At 45.7% G+C, this 19718-nt stretch overlaps 1 protein-coding gene across 4 annotated transcripts in view; it reads left to right on the top strand.

The window, feature by feature from the left end:
• Positions 1–19718, top strand: part of CCDC85C (coiled-coil domain containing 85C) — a 179328-nt gene that overhangs the window by 96184 nt on the left and 63426 nt on the right. For all 4 annotated transcript variants that reach the window (XM_080991482.1, XM_080991483.1, XM_080991481.1 and 1 more), the window contains one exon: positions 18943–19019. In XM_080991482.1, the coding sequence (XP_080847608.1) occupies positions 18943–19019 (77 nt within the window). The remainder of the gene's footprint in view (positions 1–18942; positions 19020–19718) is intronic.

Here is a 19718-nt window from a genome sequence, read left to right on the forward strand (position 1 = left end):
GTGGTGGTAGACCTACTAACAAAGATGTGCCACTTTGTAGCCTGCTCGCATGCAGTCACGGCGGAAGAGACAGCGAAGTTATTTGTAGAACACATTTTTAGGTTGCACGGGGTGCCATTGAGGGTGGTCTCAGACCGAGGAAAACAATTTACTTCCAGGTTCTGGAGGAAGCTCATGAGCTTACTGCAGGTGGAGGTCAACTTTTCGACTGCCCGGCACCCTGAAACCAACGGGCAGGCGGAAAGAGCAAACGGGGTCCTCCAGCAATACCTGAGGTGTTATGTCAATGACAGAGAGAATGACTGGGTAGAAAAGTTGGCGCTGGCGGAATTTGCCTACAACAATGCCGAGAATGTGTCCACAGGGATGAGCCCCTTCTTGGCTAATTATGGGTGTCATCCCAGGGCTTTCCCAGGGGGAGAAGGGGAGAGATGGGGTGTCCCGGCAGCCGAGCATTTTGTAGAAGAAATGGAAGCAATCCATCGTCAGCTCCAACTCAACTTAGAAAGGGCGAAGGAAGAATACAAGAGGCAGGCAGACAAGAACCGAAGGGAAGGTGAAACCATAAGGGTGGGAGATAGGGTGTGGCTGTCAACCCAAGGGTTGCCGTTCAAAGGAGGTTGTAAGAAATTAAGACCCAGGAGACTGGGTCCCTTTGAGGTCATTCAACAGGTCAACCCAGTGGCTTTCAGGCTCCGGTTACCCAACCACATGAAACTGCACCCAGTATTTCACAGGTCGTTACTGTCACCGTATGAGGGGGGACGAGAAGGGATGGCCACTCGGGGACCGGTCATAGAAGAAAGGGAATGCAGCAGCCATGTGGCAGAAATCCTCGACGCCAGATGGAAGGGGGATCAGGTGGAGTATTTGGTAGCGTGGGAAGGAGAACCGGAGTCAGAAAACACTTGGGTAATGGCAGAAGATATCAATGACGAGGTATTGATAGAAACGTTCCATCAAAGGTTCCCAAGGAAACCTCAGCCTGTGGAGAGGTTCCGGAGGGAATACTTTGGGACCACCGATGAGGAGGAGGAGTTGGAAGGATTCTCGGAATCGGAAGGGGAAGGGGAGATGGACTCTGAGGAGGAGGAGTACTTCGAGACCAGGAACCGCAACAGGTGGAGAGAAGTGTTCGGGACATCGGAAGATGAAGGAAGTTCATTCCGGGGTTTTGCCTCCTCACCGCCCGTAGAGGAGGGGGCGAGAGGGGATGAAGGGGGCCCTGGAGGGGAGGTGGATGTCAGGGAACTGCCATCGGAAGGAAGGGAAGTGAAAGGGCTCACACAGGTTGGGAGAGACTCAGCAGCTGAAGAGGGAACCAGTAGGGGGAGAGGAGCTGAGCTGAGGGAAAGGGAGCTGGAGGGATGGCTCAGAGACACTTCCAGCGAAAACAGTGGGGAGGTTTCAGGACCTCCTGTAGGGACACCCACTCCTCGCCGGAAACTGTCACGCAGAGAGTCCAGAAGACGTGTTTCCGTTAAGGAGCTTTTATGTTGGAAGCGATTCCGAAAGCAACCACTGTCGGAATCTGCCAGCGACTGACGGAGCCATGTTTAAGGGGCTCCGTTACAGACAGAGGTTTGCAAACTTGACCAAACTCTGAGGGACTAGGATTTTACACACAAGCAGCTCATCGTCCCTTCACAGATTGCATACCAAAATGAAATATCCCAAGGGTCTTGAACACCTGGAATATGCAATATAAATACTAGATATTGGTTTTTTAAAAAGGGTTCTTTGAACCTTGTGTGGCATTTGTATGGAGCCCCCGGTCGTCTCATGGAGTATTGACCCATACACCACTAATCCGTTGCCACCAACCAGGTCCTCCCCGGTAAATCACTTAGGCTCAGCCAGGTTCTTAAGTTAACAATGAAGATTGTAGTTTATTGCAAACACAAATAACCTTTAAATGCATTCGAAACGCTGTTACCCTTTCCCCTCGTAGTCTTATTTTATTCTGTCTCTAACTCTTCTACCTCCCCTCACACAAGAACCAACTGCACTGTCTCTCTATTTCCATCTGTCTGCCAACTGCTTTCCCAATTGCCTTTCCCAACCAACTAACTACGGTAACTAACTAACCAAACCTCGGGCTAAGCCCTTTTATAAACAGGTAGGCTCCGCCTCTGGCTTTCCTATTGGTCTACCTATTAACTCTTTCTCTCCCCCTGTACAGACATTTTCAAAAGAATGGGCAAATGCCAGACCTTGATTTCTCGGTTTTCACCCTAGCCGATAGCTCCCCTTCCCCATTTCTCATTTCTTAAACCCACACGCGTACCCTCCAATGATTAAGTCCCACACATGTGTGAATAAACCTCACGAGCTGTGCAGCTGGATGTGGGCAGCAACAGCAGCAGCCCCCCCTTGCCTCATTCACTGGGGTGTGGGTGAATCTGGTCTCCAAGGAAGTTTTAAAAAAATCCTATGGAATCTAGGCATTATCACTACAAGCATGTAGTCTCTGTTTACATACACTGACTGGGAAGAAGTGGAGTTCAGGGCATTGGGGGCTAAGTAGCTGGCTGGCTGGTACTCTGAATGGAATTGACAGACTGGAGGTTTCCCATCCACCAATGTGGGAAAATAGCTATGCACAGGAAGTAAATCCAGGAAGGTTTACTCCAGAGTAAATATACCCAAAATTGGGCTCAATGGCCACACACACACACACGCACACACACACACACACACACACACACGCTGCTCATAGGTTTTATTACAGTTAAGCAGTATATGTTAGATAAGTGAAATAAACAAGCATGCTTAAATATGTCTCATTTTTCTTATGTCTCATCTAGTAAGGTTAAGATTTGGTGTTAGGTTTGCTAAATGACCTAGGCAGCAACAGTTGGCACTAATCTCGGGAGCAAACTCTAGGCATTAATTAAATGCTAAATAAGGCAGTGGTATTTTATTTTCAAATTTTTTGCTTCTCATTTCCTGCTTAATCTGGTCCTGTCGTGTTTTATTCTGAATTTTTGGTGGAGGTTTTCATTTTTAAGATTAACTTCACACAGGAAGCTCCCATTAGTCCAAAGTATTCCACGCTAAGGCAACAAGCCTGTTGATAAGTAACTTGGGTGCCTTGCCTTCGTTGTCAGTTTCGCCATGATGGATGGTGTTTTTAGTTAAACAGTGTACTTTCAGGGACACCCAGAAAAGTTTTAATGAGAGAGACAGAGATTTGAAATATGCTGTTTTCTAGATCCTGGCTCATTTAGGCTGCTGAAAATGCTGTTTCTTAAATTATCCCGGCCAATGAGTGAGATCTCTGACCTCTTAGTAAGGGGTTGCAGGTTTAAAATGCCCCACATGCTGGATCTAATCTAGGAGTGCCAACTATCAAAGGGGTGGTGGTGGTCTGGTCTTCTCTTGTGCGTTTAACATGACTTTATAGAAATAAGCAGACCAAGGTTGCCATGGTGTGGGGCTAAACATTTATTCTCCTCTGCAAACTCCAGTTAAAGAGACAGTCATAGTGACTGTTTGAAAAGTTGGGAATCCTAGTCTAAATAGGCAGAAGAGTTGGTTGTGACTTCTGATCATAGGATGAGATGGGGCAGGCATGGAAACATTTGGCTTCCTTCGTATGTTGCCACCTAGTTTTACTAGGCTTCCACTTCTTCTTGGCCTTTAACAGCAGCCTGACATCCAGATGTGGAACAGAAGAAGATTTTGATGGCATTCAAATTATTTCAGGGCTCTATGAAATCACCTGTAGGTCTGTGTGGGATTTTGGCAGGCTCCTATACCCCAGACTTGTGTGAAGGCAGCTTGTGATGAACTCCTTGTATGCCCAGTATGGTTTGTGGGCCACTGCAATTCGGGGCAACCACAGGTCCACACACATCCAGTCATGGAGGCACCAGTGAGTCATTGTACCCCCTTCCCTAGAAGCAAAAGCACCCCTGCTGTCTTTCCTCATATTGTCACCTGGCTTTGAAAGGTAGGGGTGGGGAAAGTGACCGTGTAGTCTGAATATTGTTAGAAACGTTGGGTGCCTCCTCCTCTCTCTGCCGAGCAGTGGCAGGAGTCCATTGGGTTCCAGGCACTCACCCAGGGTCTGTGTCCCTTTGGAAGACTGAGACACATCGGAGACAGTCGTAGCTTTAAGAAATAAGGTTTATTCACCTATTTACACCTTCCATCTGCATGGAATGGGTCCCGATCTTACAGCAGGGTCATTTCAAGAGGGGCTTGTCCCCCACAGCAATGCAGCCCAAGGCATCTCTCCCAGCCAGCCTTCAGCCAGCCTGCCCAAGATGGACCCCAGTCTTTCCTCTTCCTTCTCCTTCCCAGCACCCCTTGCTCAAAAACTCTCTTTTACTGTTACTCAAACACACACCCCCGTCACCTTGGCAACATCTCTCTCCCCAGGCCAAAGGATTCCTCTCAGATGGCCCATCCACCCCTTTTGTCATGTTAACCGATTTGCTCTTTGCTAGGCCAGCCAGGCTGGTTTGCATAGCCAGCCCTGGGATTCCTTGTCTGGGACAGTTCTGCAGCTGGTACTTTTATCCATATCCCAGTTAATCAAAATCCTACCGTTTATCAATTTCTAGGATTAAGGGGTATGTCTCCACCCCCACCCCCCGCAATCTATAACAATATATTTCCCTATCTCTGTTGGTCTTCCTTCAAGGCCATAAAGGAAAAGTAAACACACATTTTCACACATTTATGTTTCCTCTGAACTGCGCTTCTTGGAGTTCGAAGGAAGTAGAATGTGCTCATGAGGGAGCATGCACATTTTTAGGCACTGATGGGAGCAATTTGGGGTCTTGCCCTTTGAGCAGGACAAGAGAACTGAGGATGAGGGAGCCAGAGAGCCCATGTGCTGAGGCCCCTGCTCTACCTTGAGCCCAGACGTAGCCTTCAGGACATTCCACCACTGGGCTTTTTCTCAGCCCCTTGCTTGTAATGAACATGGGACTGCAGCCAAGTCAGATGTTTTTTTTTCCAGGCCAATTACCTGCCACATGGGATGTTCTCCCTAGAGGCTGATACACACCATTACTACAGCTAAGCCATAGTCAAGGTAGATCCATTGAAATCAATAGACTTAAGTTAGTCCATTGATTTCCGTGGATTTTCTCTCAGTTGGGTAGAATTCAGTGTAGCGCTAAGGAGATTTCTTCATCAATGTGAGCATTTCTCCTTGCCTAATGGAACAATCTCTTCCCTCCTCCCACTCCTATACTGTTCTGGGGGTTCTTATGACACACAGGGATGCGTTAAGGAAGGTGTGTGGGGGGGGAAAACCTCGTTGCACTAGCGGAAGTCCTTGCATAGGCTTCTGTTAGTGCAGGGTTTCCCACACTTGAGTCCCCAGCTGTTTTCGGACTACAGCTCCCATCATCCTTAACTGGGAGGACCAGGGGTCAGGGATGATGGGAATTGTAGTCCAAAACCAGCTGGAGACCCAAGTTCGGGAAACACTGTGTTAGTGGGATTCGTGTGTCAAATTTGGCTCCAAAACTGTAATGTCACAACTGGTAGTTGATTAGAAAACGAAAAACACCTTTTCCTTGCAAATACTGTGCTATTTAGATTGGGTCTTGCTCTGATCCCCACTATGTTTAGAACTATGTGGGAACTCTGTACCCATTGTCTCAGTGTCTGGATGTACTAAGTATGGGAGAGTCACTGCATTTTTGTCCAAAGACTGTGTGGGATAAACTCTGTATATGCTGCCTTGAGGTCATCATATAGAGATCCGATTAACAGCACTAATATTTCAGAATGTTCCATCCAATGGCAAGTTGATAAGCACAAGCATAAGGTCTGGACCGTTCCCACCACCCAAGTCTCTAGAGAAGAGCTGTCCATTCATAGTGTCATCCATCTCCTTTCTGGGTTCATCTCCTTTGACTGCTGGCTCCTTCCACCCAAGCAAATAAGCAGAGATTCCTTCATGCAAATATGGTTTGTGGATCCGTGGGATACCAGACTTAGTGAAGAATGGATGCTGGAGGGGGTTGCTCCACCCATTCAAAAGGAGGCAAACTCTCCCAGCAAGCGGGCCTTTGATATCCTTCCAGCCTCTTCTAACCAAAGCATCACTGAAACAAATGAAAAGCAGGAGAGGAAGGGTGGGGGGAGGATGGAAGGCAGGAAGATTGCTTACCCTAATCTGGAATGGCTGAGTAGCCTGAACCAATTCAGCCTCCTTTTTGTTAGCCCAATAATGAGTTTTGCTTTCTGCCGATTACTTTCTTCCTACTTGTATTGGAAAGCAGTGTGTGTGTGTGTTTTACATAGGAGTTATCATTGGGAATCACAAGATGGCTTGCAGAATGCAAATTCGTTTTGTTTTACAATTCCCTCTCATAAGCTGCTTGGTGGAGAGTTCTTGGAGCACTGACTATGAAGCAACTCAAGATTTGTAGTGGCTGTAGTACTGCTTAAGCAAAAACGGGCTTGCATTGTGATTCCCCGCTATTTATGCAGCCTTCTTCCAGACCTGCTGATGGTATTGTCCGAAAAGACCCTTCTTGAACAAAAGGCCAAAGGGCTGCTCTCATGAATAAATTTTTGTTGCCTGGCAAAAGTATTACATTGGGCAGCAATCTTGCAAAATAATTGCTCGTGTCTGAGATGCACAGAATGTATCTGAGCTTAAACGGGGTCGGATCGAATCCTTTAGTTTGTAAGATAAATAAATAAATCAGGGTGCTCCCAAAAGGCATGGTTCCATTTTTATTTCCTACGTCTGCAGAATAACAGCATGTTTATTATGACAGATAAATGGAAACTTCAGGTGTGGTTTTCTTCTAATTACCCTATGTTGGGGGATAAACAGCCTTGCTTGTGAACCCCTCAGATGCATCTGATGGTAACTAAAGGAGCATTTCCACCCACATTGTCCAGCCCTGAGATCAAGCACCGAGGGCCTTCTGGCGGTTCCGTCACTGTCAGAAGTGAAGTTGCAGGGAATCAGGCAGAGGGCCTTCTTGGTGGTGGCACCCACCCTATGGAACGCCCTCCCATCAGATGTCAAAAAGATGATTAACGATATAACCTTTAGAAGACATCTGACGGCAGCCCTGTATAGGGAAGCTTCGTAAGGTTCAATGTTTTATTGTGTTTTTATATATGTTGGAAGCTGCCCAGAATGACTGGTCAGATAGGCGGGATACAGATAGTAATTTATTATTATTTATTATTATAACTGTTGTGGAGATCATAGCTCAGTGGTGGAGCTATGCAGAAGGTCTCAGGCTCAGTCCCCAATATCTTCAGGTAGGACTGGGATTGTCCCCCATCTGAAACTCTGGAGAGTCATTGCCAGATCAGTGTAGAGAATAATACATGGATGAATGATCTGGCTCACTATCAGACAACTTCCTATACATTGTTTGCAGAAGGTCCCAGGTCCCAGGTTCCAGCTACCGCATCTCCAGAATGATAGACTTTATAGACTTTTGATGTCATCCAGCAAGTCAAGAATTCTAATGTTTCATTTTGTAACATCCAAGATTCTCATATTCTTGCTGCCATTTCCTGGTGAAGGAGAGAGACTTCCAGTTCTTTCTGTGTTAATGCTGCTGAAGTAAGTTACAAAGGAGGCTCTGAAGCTGTGCTGGGAACCATATAAGGAGCCTCTGAAGGCTGCATGGAGCTCCAGAAGCTCCAGCTGACTATCGCCAGGAGATGCCCAAGTCATGTTGCTGCCGGAGTTGAAGGACAAAAGGGTGTTCCTTCTCCGCTGCATCTACAGAAGCCGACTGGGCTGACAGTTAACTTTTATGCTAATACTGGTGATGGGATAACATCTTCCACCATATTGAAGGGAGCAGGCCACATTAGGATGGTCCAGGACTGGTTGTATAGCATCTGCCACATGAAGCAGTTGCCTGTCTCTGCCTAATGGTAGGACCGGTTCTTCTTATCCCTGTGGTAAAGGATCAATTGAAGATTCATTCTTGGTGAAAGGGGCCATAGTTTAGTGATAGAGTAAATGCTTTGTGTACAGAAGGTCCCTTGTTTGGTACCCAGCATCTCTAGGTTGCCCTGGGAAGAACCCCTGTCTAAAATCTTGGAGAACAACCACACTATTGATGGTCTGACTCAGTATCAAGTACTTTCCTATGTCCTTATTCCAGTGAAAATGAACATGAGTTCTATCCAGAGTCTTTAGGTGGTTCTCTTTGGCACCAGACACTTGTGTCCAGCTAGAGTTCTTCGGCAAGGGATCACAGGACAAGCACCATTGCCACGTTTCCTACAAAATGCTGGTACCATAACAAATGTTTCGACGTCTTTGTAGCCAGCGGGAAAGCCGCTAATCGGCTTCGTTTTTCTGCTGGGTCATGTGACTAACGCTACCAAGATTAACGCTGCACGAGGAAAGAAAAGAAGCTTAAGTGACTTGAGGGTGCCCGGCAGGTCATTTTAACCTTTTCCTAATCGTTAAAGCTGCGGAATCTCATTAGTCTGCAAAGTGACTTGCAGTTCCAACCCCTGAGCAGCGGCGACGCATAAAACTTTTTTGGGTTTGTTTGCCTCTGTCCCGGGGTTTACAAATAACAAAAGCAGAGAGGGCGTCTGCAATGTTTTAAGAATGCTGGCCCACACAATTGTGTCAGAACCAGGTGGGGTTCTTCTGGACTCCTCGGGCCACAAGCTAATTTTTGCATGTCACACCAAGGACAAGTTCTATGACAGGTGGAGTTATCGAAGGCCAGCAATTTAGCACCAGGTACCTAAAATTAGACTTCTAAGAAGAGTGTCTCGAGGCCATACTATAGTAGATCAGTGACTTCCCACCTGCACTAAAAAACAAGGAAGGCTGTGTCTCCAATTTAAACTGCTGCTTCTGCAGTGTTTTTGGTTGGCAATGCCGGAGGAAATTGTGCTGAAGATCCACAAAGGATCTGGGACTTTGGAGAAGAGTAGCTAGGACATCTAGGTGGAGAGCTGGTTCACGCAACTATTTCCACATAGTAGCACAACACTGACTTGACTCTGCTTCAATAACATTCTTGGTTCAAGGTCCAGTTTTGATCTCCAAATCCTAGAACTGTCTGGGCCAGGGAGACGGTTGTCTTGAGCTCCTTGTTTTTGTGCTTCTCCAGCCTTTTCTCTGAAATGCAGCTTTTGCCTCTTCCTGGGAACCAGGCAAAATGGACGTGTGGATACAGAGAGCAAAATATATGTCCACCTCCCAGTTCCACCAACAAAGGGACATAGAAAGCTCAGTGGCAATCTGCTTTGAATGCAGAAGGTCCCAGGTCCAATCTCCCTTTCTGAATTTCCTTAGGGCATGCCATTGTAGACAATACCAAGGTAGATGTACCAATGGTTTGGCTTGGTATAAGGTGGCTTCCTTTGTTCCTATACCCTAGGTCACATTACACATCCATCTAAAGCAGTATTAGTAAAGTCTCCAGCAGAAGTCTTTCCCATCACCTGTTCCTTTTTAACCAGCAATTGTGGGAATAGAACCTCTGTGAAGTCTATTACAGTGGTACCTCGGGTTAAGAACTTAATTCGTTCCGGTGGTCCGTTCTTAACCCGAAACTGTTCTTAACCTGAGGTACCACTTTAGCTAATAGGGCCTCCCGCTGCCGCTGCGCGATTTCTGTTCTCATCCTGAAGCAAAGTTCTTAACCCGAGGTAATATTTCTGGGTTAGCGGAGTCTGTAATCTGAAGCGTCTATAACCTGAAGCGTATGTAACCCGAGGTACCACTGTACTAAGCTGTGGTCAGTCCTCATATTCATCATTTTTAAAAACCCCTCTCTGAAGAAATTTGCAAAAATTAAATTTCATTGTTATAAAACTTTTAAGCGGGAGGGTTAATTGGCTGTTATTATTTTTGTGTTTTTATATTGTAAACTGCCCTGTGATCCTTGCATGAAGGATGTTATCTAAATTAATAACAATAATAGCATTAGAAATTGTTCTTCTTATCAAAAGCGTTACATACAAGTACTTTGGAATCCGGAGTATGCAATATATGCTTGTATTTTGAAAAATCTTAATTTAAACACACACACACAAAATAAAAAGTAGTGTCAATTTTTTTATTTTTTTACATTACAAGCTGGCATTTGTAGGTAAACACTTTGGAAAAACAAAGCAAAAGTTCCACCCGTTCTCTGGTCTTGGTGTGGAAGTGCTGACCTGGCTAATAAATCAGCATGTTTTTACGAGGCAACGCAAGGTCTGTATTTTTAACCTTAAGTGCTGTTCTCAGGAGGCCTGTCAAGGAACGAATCTGAAATATTGCGCTAAAGAGCGGAGGTAAGATTTCAAAGCCCACTGACAGCCATTGGGAGCGAAACATTTTACATAGTCCCCGCGTGGAGGTCCTCACTTGACACAAAGTTTGATGGAAAGGTCATCGCACAATGCAGTGGAAATAGAAGTGTCAGAATCATTCACAGAGCGAGGGAAAATTAGGGCAGCAGACAGAGTGATATGAGAGAGAAGTAGGCCAACAGACTTTCAGCTTGGCCGTGTGGAATTTGTGCAATGGGGGGAGAATATTTGTGCTTTTTGGGTGGAGCAAGCAGCTCTGTCGTAAACCAAGTCTTGGTTGCATGTGCCACAACTCAGTTGAGTGCGGATGGCTAGCCTGTTGCTGAACGACAGCTCTCAACAGCCACCATGGCCAATGATCAAGGATGATGGGAGTTGTAGTTTGGCAATATCTAGAGAGCCACAAGCAGAGTGGGGCAGAGTCTCTGTGTGCAGAGCCAAAATGCCAAAACTAAGGGCTTAGTTTGCAAACGGTGTGAAGGATGTGTGGTCCTCTGGTTGGTACCAACTATAGCTGTACCTTGGTTTTCGAAGAGCTTAGTTCTTGACCGTTTTGGCTCCCAAGCGCCACAAACCCAAAAGTGACTGTTCCGGTTTGCGAACTATTTTTGGAAACTGAACATCCAATGGGGCTTCTGCGGCTTCTGATTGGCTGCAGGAGCTTCCTGAAGCCAATTGGAAGCCACACTTTGGTTTCCGAATGTTTTGGAAGTCGGAACAGACTTCTCCGGAACAGATTCCATTTGACTTCCAAGGTACGACTGTGTAGCAAATAGGCACGTTGAATTTTTCAGCTTTCAACTTCCAAAAATGAGTGGGGCCAAAATTTTGTAACATGACTTAGGAATTCAGTATATGTTTTGGTTAAATTAATATAATTTAGTTTGGCCTGGTAAGTAAAATGTGTGTAAAAGTGCATAGAAATCATGATTGCCTAGTATTTGCAGTTATTTTATAAAAATAATAATAGTAATAATAATTTCATTATTTATACCCTTTCCACCTGGGCAGCTTCCAACACTGTTGTTGTTGTTGTTACCTGACAATTTCAAAAGGTAAAATTAAAATTCTGTTTTCCCAAAAGCAGTTTGTGTTTTGCATCAAACGTAGACTTGCCAAGCTAAATAATGACCAACCACAAACATAATAGCAGATTTGAATTCCTCACATCCCAAAAAAACATATTTTTAAGACCCCTCACTGAAGAAATTTGCAAAAAATTAAGTTTAACCCCCTAAAATGACATGCCTCACTGCAGCAAGATGGTAAAAGAGTGGCCCTTGGCCCTGAAGCCAGGAATGGTGGATTAAGGCCTGAATGAAAGCAAAAATTTGCACCTAGGAAGGAAATGGAAGCAGTGAGAGATTTTACTTTCTTGGGCTCCATGATCACCGCAGATGGTGACAGCAGCCACGAAATTAAAAGACGCCTGCTTCTTGGGAGAAAAGCAATGACAAACCTAGACAGCATCTTAAAAAGCAGAGACATCACCTTGCCAACAAAGGTCTGTATAGTTAAAGCTATCCCAGCTTCCCCAGTGATGTATGGAAGTGAGAGCTGGACCATCAAGAAGGCTGATCACCGAAGAATTGATGCTTTTGAATTATGGTGCTGGAGGAGGCTCAAGAGAGTCCCATGGACTGCAAGAAGATAAAGCCGATCCATTCTTCAGGAAATCAACCCTGAGTGCTCACTGGAAGGACAGATCCTGAAGCTGAGACTCCAATACTTTGGCCACCTCATGAGAAGAGAAGACTCCCTGGAAAAGACCCTGATGTTGGGAAAGATGGAGGGCACAAGGAGAAGGGGACGACAGAGGACGAGATGGTTGGACAGTGTTCTCAAAGCTACCAGCATGAGTTTGACCAAACTGCGGGAGGCAGTGGAAGACAGGAGTGCCTGGCGTGCTTTGGTCCATGGGGTCACGAAGAGTCGGACACGACTATACGACTAAACAACAACAACAAACAAGGAACATGGGAAACTGCCTTTTATTAAGTCAGTCTATGTGTCCCTCTAGCTCTGTATTGTCTCTGCACTTACTGGCAGCAGCTTTCCTGGGTTAAAAGCAGGAATCTCTCCTATCCCTACCTGCAGATGTAAGAGGTGCAACTTGGAAACTTTTGCATGCAAGACAAATGCTCTAGCACAGAGTTACAACAATTCCCCAAACTCCTTTTCCTAAAAAAAAGTGTGGTATATATTAAAAGTACTTAATCCCCCTTTTAAAGCATGGCGATCATAGACATACCCTTATTATGTCTTCAAGCTGATACTGGATGGGAAAGCAACACGGGCTGAGTTGAAGCTATTCCCAGGAGTTTTGTAATAAAATTCCTGTGCTATCCAGGAGGTTAATTGCCTCCTTAGGTAACCTTAAAAGCTGAAGCGTCTGCACAACATTTCTTCCGTGCTTCTGTTTGTACACAATATTAAGATGCGGCTGTTTTAAAAACGTAATTCAGTGCGCTTCTGTAAGAAAATACTTTTTTTTTTAAAAAAAAAAGCACCTTTCCCCCAATAGTATTCTACTCCTGTCTGCATTATAAAAATGGTGAAGTATGGAGGTCAATGAAATGCGCTGATTAATTTAATGAAGTAGCATCTGCTATCAATGTTTTCATTATAATGAGAAGCAACAATTTGGAATTAAATTTACAGGTTGAGTAAAAAAAAAAACCCCAAAACACACACTTGTGCCAAATGTGCTCTCTGACTGAAATGTATGATGACTGGAATATATATGAGGGACTATGCAGGCTTTTGTTTCTACTGCCAGCTTAAATCGTATTTGCAATCATGAAGCACTCTGTGAAATCTCAGGTGGGGGAAGTCGCAAGTGCTTTGGGCAACCATCCGCCAGGGTTACGTTCATTTCGGAGGCGATTGCCTAGGGATCAAAATATGCACATGGAGCTTTCAAGGCTGCAGTTCCTTATTTTACATTTTTGCTTCGTTTTGGATGATGGGTAGGGCTGGCGTCAGATGGGGGGAATCATCAGGCAGTTGCCATGGCCCAGCAAGGGGACCACATCCATCCCTCTGGGTCCCACACCACTTCCTCCTTGTTGTCTCTGTCTGTTTACCTGCCCCATTCTTTACTTGTGAACAGTGACAAGAAGGAGGAAAAGGGCAAAATAAACCCCCAAACCACCTCTGTGTTCCTAGTCCTCTCCCTTCTGTGCTGTAATATTGCTCGGTTTGGGGAGAGAAGGTGATTGAATCAGCTGTGGTGACATTGTCAAGGAGGAATGGGGCAACTATGGGCCTAGGAAGGATTTTTGTTGGGAAGGGGCAGAACCTCAGTTAGCTATGTATTTTTATTGCTTTTCCTTGATTGTGGGGGGAGCTGCCCCTCCCCCCTCCCTGACTACGCCCATGGGAGCAACTTACCAGTGGAGGCTGACTCATAAGGGCAAATGGGGCAATGTTAAATTCAGCCTTGCTTCCTCCAAGCCCACTTTCCAGTCAAGAGAGTGGACCTGGCCGCCAGGTTCTTCCTCCTTAAGTCTCAGTGTTGCCCTTGAACTATCATCGGCTCCATCGACTGTTGACCTCCTTGCCCTACCAGTTCCATTGAGCACCACCCACCATTGCAACTTACCCAAGGGTCCCACAAAACCTGGGGCTTGCATGGGTGAGGAGAGAGGATTTCTGTCTTTGTTTCCAGTGATAGATCCATATTTGCTGAACGTTCTCACGGAGCTAGAAAACTTGGGTGTTCTTCAACTAAGTTTTAGTCAAGGTGTTGTTGTTGTTGTTTAGTTGTTTAGTCGTGTCCGACTCTTCGTGGCCCCATGGACCAGAGCTCACCAGGCACTCCTGTCTTCCACTGCCTCCCGCAGTTTGGTCAAACTCATGCTGGTAGCTTCGAGAACACTGTCCAACCATCTCGTCCTCTGTCGTCCCCTTCTCCTTGTGCCCTCCACCTTTCCCAACATCAGGGTCTTTTCCAGGGAGTCTTCTCTTCTCATGAGGTGGCCAAAGTATTGGAGTCTCAGCTTCACGATCTGTCCTTCCAGTGAGCACTCAGGGCTGATTTCCTTAAGGATGGAGAGGTTTGATCTTCTTGCAGTCCATGGGACTCTCAAGAGTCTCCTCCAGCACCATAATTCAAAAGCATCAATTCTTCGGCGATCAGCCTTCTTGATGGTCCAGCTCTCACTTCCATACATCACTACTGGGAAAACCATAGCTTTAACTATACGGACCTTTGTTGGCAAGGTGATGTCTCTGCTTTTTAAGATGACCCATTGAAATGGATGAACAGGAATAAGTTAGGTCCATCAATTTCAGTAGGACTGCTCAAGAGCAAAACTTAGTTGCATACCATCCATTGGTCCCTCAAGACTGGTGGTGGTGTTTATTAAATTTGTACGCCACCCTTCATGCATGGATCTCAGTTCACAACATAAAATTGCCATATAAAAAACACGAACTGCATAATAAAGATAAGAACAAACACAAACCAGTCATTCCTGCCTCCAACGACACATTTAAAAGCACATTGGATCCCAATGAGCCAAAGGCTCGGTTGAAGAATAACGTTTTTGCCTGGCGTCTAAAGATATGTAACGAGGGTGCCAGTCAAACCTCCCTGGTGAGAACATTCCACAAATGGGAACCACCTCAGAAAAGACCCGTTCTTTTGTTGCCACTCTCCAGACTTCTCATGGAGGGCCTCAGATGATGATCTCAGGGTTCCGAGTCAGTTCATATGGAGAGAGGTGGTGCTTGAGGTATTGCAGTCCTGAGCCATTTAAGGCCAGCACTGGGCCTAGGAACTAATTGGCAGCCAGTGCCGTTGGCCCAGGATTGGTGTAATATGCTCAAACCATGTTCCTCCAGTGAGCAACCTGATTGCCGAATTGTGCACTAGCTGAAGTTTTTGAACCATCTTCAGGCACAACCCTATGGGACTTCCCCATCACTGAAGCAAAACAGCCTTACTGCAATCTGTCATTCTTTGGTTTACCTGCAATAATAATTACAAAGTTGTTTGTCAGCTTGGAGAGGGGGGAAATTAGATTGAATTGAGGTTGAATTACACTATATACCAGATGGAATAGCCCTTGTGCTAAGATCTGCATGTATTCGTGAGGGTAATAATACAACTTCTTTAATGAGTTTAATTCCGGTCCCACAAGCAGAAATGATATCAACTTAGCCAATTAGCTTCAGATTCTCAGGATAGGAAAAGGGCATTCAGGTTTTACAACTCAGCTGTGAGGAACTGAAGTGGCTGTTAAATTTTGCTTTTCAGCACAAATGCCGCCAGAGCATCTAAAAATCTTATGTGGATACACAGGCCAAACCTCTAGTGTGGGAAGCTGTCTCCTCAGCTATAGAATTAACTCAGTAAGACATTCTGTAGCAGAAGCACAAGAGAGATTTTCTCAGCAGCCATTACTCAATTAGATAGGCTTCCAATAAAACGAGCCTCGATTGCCCAGTCACAAGATCTAGCTCCTGGTGCTTCTTCTTCTGTGGACATCCTAGTTGTTTTCTGTCCTTCCTTTGAAGTGATGCCTCTGTTGTGGTCTGCAGTTTAATCTCTCGTTCATGGTTCACCTCAAACTAGCTAGTGGTGGTGCAGTGCTTGGAGTGTCAGACTAGGACTTGGGAGAACAGGGTTCGATTCCTCGCTCTGCCATGATGCTCACTGGGTAACCTTGGGCCACTCACTACCTCCCAGCATGGATCTCCTTCGTGTGCATGTCACATGGAGGTGATGAAGCTGCCTTCAAGATCATAGCCCTTAGTTTTGCCTACACCAGAGACAGGAAGTCTGGGGATCAGCCTGACCAATGGGTAAGAGCCATAGTCCAGCAATAACTGGAAGCCCATTGACTTCCCATCCCTGGTCCACACTGAGCAGCAGTGTGGCTTTAGGGTTTCAGACCAGAGTATTCTCCAGCCCTGCCTGTAGATGAACCTGGGACCTTCTGCTTGCAAAGCAAGCGATGTGCCACTGAGCTGAAGCAGTGCTTTGGGTATTTAAACAACAACAAGAAACATTTGGGCCAGGGCCGTCTTACCCATAGGCACTAGGGGTGCGGGACACGGGGCACCCGGGTGCCAGGCTCTCAGGGGCGCCAGGCCAAGAGTCCGGGGCCTGAGAGTTGAGTCCAGGGAAGAGCTCGCGCGTCGGTTGGCGCGCCGCAGCGGGCTCTTCTTCTGCGGGTGGTTATGTGCTGCGAGTTCGGGGGCGACCGAGCCAGTGAGATGCTGAGGCAGCCGGCTGGCTCCGCCCTCCTGCGTGCCTGGGACTGGGTAACCGGGGGGGGGGGGGGGACCGGGCAGATCTTTACACCCCAGCAACGCATATGCTTAAGACAGCCCTGATTTGGGCATATGTGCATGTGACATGTCTGCACAATATTTCTTTATCCCATTTTTTAATTCTTTATTTCCTTATCCCAGTTTCTTTACTGCAGAGAAAATCATTATTGCAGATCTTACTCTTTGCTGAAGGCAAAGGGTCGGCTCTTTGTAATGTAGGTCCCGTACTCACCAAATGTTGGGCATTTAATCTCAAAGGGAGCAACAGGAAGGGCAATGGGTTGAATTTGCTTTCAGGCTGAACGTCAAGCGCTGGCAGCAACACCGTTCATTCATTTTTTTTGCTCTCCTTTGCTTCTGCACACACATACCCTGCCCTCTGTTAAATTGAATTTTATTATGATTGCCCAGTGTTTCCTTGCAGAGGCCAGAATGTAAAGAGCCAAATGGTTATTTCATCTGAATGGAGATTAAGGTCTCAAGGCAATAGTTTGATAGAGAGAGTGTAACTTTCATACTTTTCATTACTGGAGCAATTGGAGATGCTGGGAGATGCTCTTCACTTTATTGGGAGCAAGGAATGTCTTGACACATCCAAAAGTACTCATGGAAAGTGCCATTTACTTATCACCAGGTGCTGATTGCAAATACCTTTTTAAAATAAAATAAAATCCAGTGTTATGTCCCCCATCCATCTGCAACCAATGAGTAAGTGTGTGGGATTTTGTATTTATTTATTTTGGGCAGTGGGAAGGCAGATATATGGTGAATTAAATATTAATTTATTGGAACCTAAGGAAAGACCAGGTGCCTAACATTTATTGGAGGGGGGTGTCTCTTATTTCCAATGTTATTTGGATGATGTCGGTAGCAGAAACATTTTTTTAAAAACATTGTATTTACAGTAAGACAAATTAAGGATCAGCAAATGGGATACCTATAAAATAAATAACAAATATCAAGAGATTTAAACATTGCAACAAAGTTTTGACTGTTAGTGAGCTACTACAGCTGTTATGGGGATACTGTTGTGTGTGTGTGATGCATTTTTTCTGAATGTGGCACTGCTATAGTGTCTTTATGTTTTTAAATATGTCATTATCCCCTTGGAGACTTTCATTTAGCAGGCTATTTAAAAAGTCAAGTAAACAAACAAAAGTGATCAGAAGCGAAAACCGGAAAATATAACTTTGTCGCCAGAACCGCAGCATGCTATAATGTTTAAAAATTACAAAGTAGAAAGCACTTGGGCACATGTATCTGGGGAGGGTTTTTCACAACTGAGGGGGCCACTGTGGAAAAGACCCTTTCTCTTGCAGCCATCTGCAATATCCCAGTTGATGGGGAGCACCTGGAAAAGGACTTCGGATGATGATCTCAAGGCCTGGGCAGCTCATATTCCACAGGGGGTGGTCTGAAAACATGGGAGGCCACCACCTAGCTGAAGCTAAGCAGGTACAGGTGTGCTCACTTGGGTGACCGCCTGGGAATCACATTTGTGCTGCCTTTGATCCCGTGACAAAAGAAAGGCAGGATATAAACGTAAGAATTCATTTCTTACAAGCTTTTCGAACTAAAAAGCTCCCAAGGGCTTTTGAAGGTCAAAACCAGCAATCGGACTTGGAAATGGACCCAAAGTCACAGATGATGATAGAAAATAGGCGTAACAGGCTCGTGGTGCCTGGTCCCAGTTTCCTGGCAGCTATACTGTGCAGTTTTCAAAGGCAGTGTTGCAGAAATCTAAAACAGAAAATTATATATGTGGAGAGATGTGAATGCCCTTGAAACACTGCAGAAATGGCTGGGTGTTCTTCATAACTGCCTTTGCTCGTTCCCTTATTCTTACTACATGCAAAATCTTTCATACTCCTTCAAAATAAAAAGCAAGTATTTTCGAGCAGCGCTAACCCATTCCCCCCCACCTGCTCCCAAACTCGGCTCTTTTGAAGGAGGAGACAGCCTCCTTCTGCCTGCACAAGGTCACCCCAATGTCCCCTTGCTCTTTTGATGCCTAAAACATCTCCTCTTCTGGCTGCTTTCGAATGAGACTGAACCGAACCTCATTATTTCTGCCTAGCTTCTCGAAATGCTCCTGTTACTGGCACAAGCCTCCAAGGGTTGTGAGAGGCCTTTTCTGCTCCTGGGTTTGCTTCTGTTCTGTGTGTGTGTGTGTGGTCTTTGTTGTATTAATGGATTCAAACTGTGAAATGCCCGCTTTGTTCCCCTGGGCATTGTTCTTCAGTTCTTGTCTTGACCTTTCTTCTTCTGCTGAGAGGAAACATTAGTCTAATTGTGAAGCTATCTTACTTGACTTTAAAGCACTATCTCCTGGGAAGGTTAATCTCTCATTTTTGCCCCCCCCCCTCTCCTTTCCTCCCTTTAAAGATTCATCTTCTAACTACATCAGACAACTTGAAACAAAAGTCAAGCTGCTAGAGGACGACAATAAACTTCTCTCTCAGGTAGGTGGGCTTTCGAAAGCATGTGTCGCTACCCTGGTTCCCCCTTCTGGCAGAGCAACGGCGGGTGTGGACCAAGAGGGACCTGAATTTTGACAGGAACGTACCTTCACTGGCTGACAGAAGATCCGACCAGCTTCCTTGCTTCGCTAAGCATAAACTGAATTTTGAAACTCTGAAATTGAAAACAGTTAATCTATTTTCACACCATTATTATTATTATTATTATTATTATTATTACTACTACTACTACTATTACCTGGGACAGGGCCATGCAACCCAAAGAAATGAGGTGGGAGGGAGAAGGAGAGAGATAAGGGAACAGCACCCCCATCCCAGCAGCTAAATGGGCTGGCAGCTGAATATTATTTCAGTACTGGAAATGGGATAGTGTCCTCCACCCCACTCTTGCTAATGGAGGTCCACAGCTCCGTCAGCCAAGGTGCTGAGCAGGACAGCAGGGGGCTTTCCCTGCTGCCCCCCACCATCCCCACATTTTCCACTTGAGGCAGTTGCTTCACTCAGTTAGGCCTGGCTCTGCTCACTGCTGTACTATATTCTAGATCAGGAGTGGGGTACCTTGGGACCTCTGAACTACAACTCCCATCAGGCTTGTGACTGGGGATGATGGGAATTGTAGTTCAGCAACATCTGGGGGGGCAAGGGTTCCCCACATCTGTTCCAGTTAAGAATGAAACTGCC

This window comes from Podarcis pityusensis, assembly GCF_964106645.2.
Source record: "Podarcis pityusensis genome assembly, chromosome: 1".
In the NCBI taxonomy this organism is placed as follows: Eukaryota; Metazoa; Chordata; class Lepidosauria; order Squamata; family Lacertidae; genus Podarcis; species Podarcis pityusensis.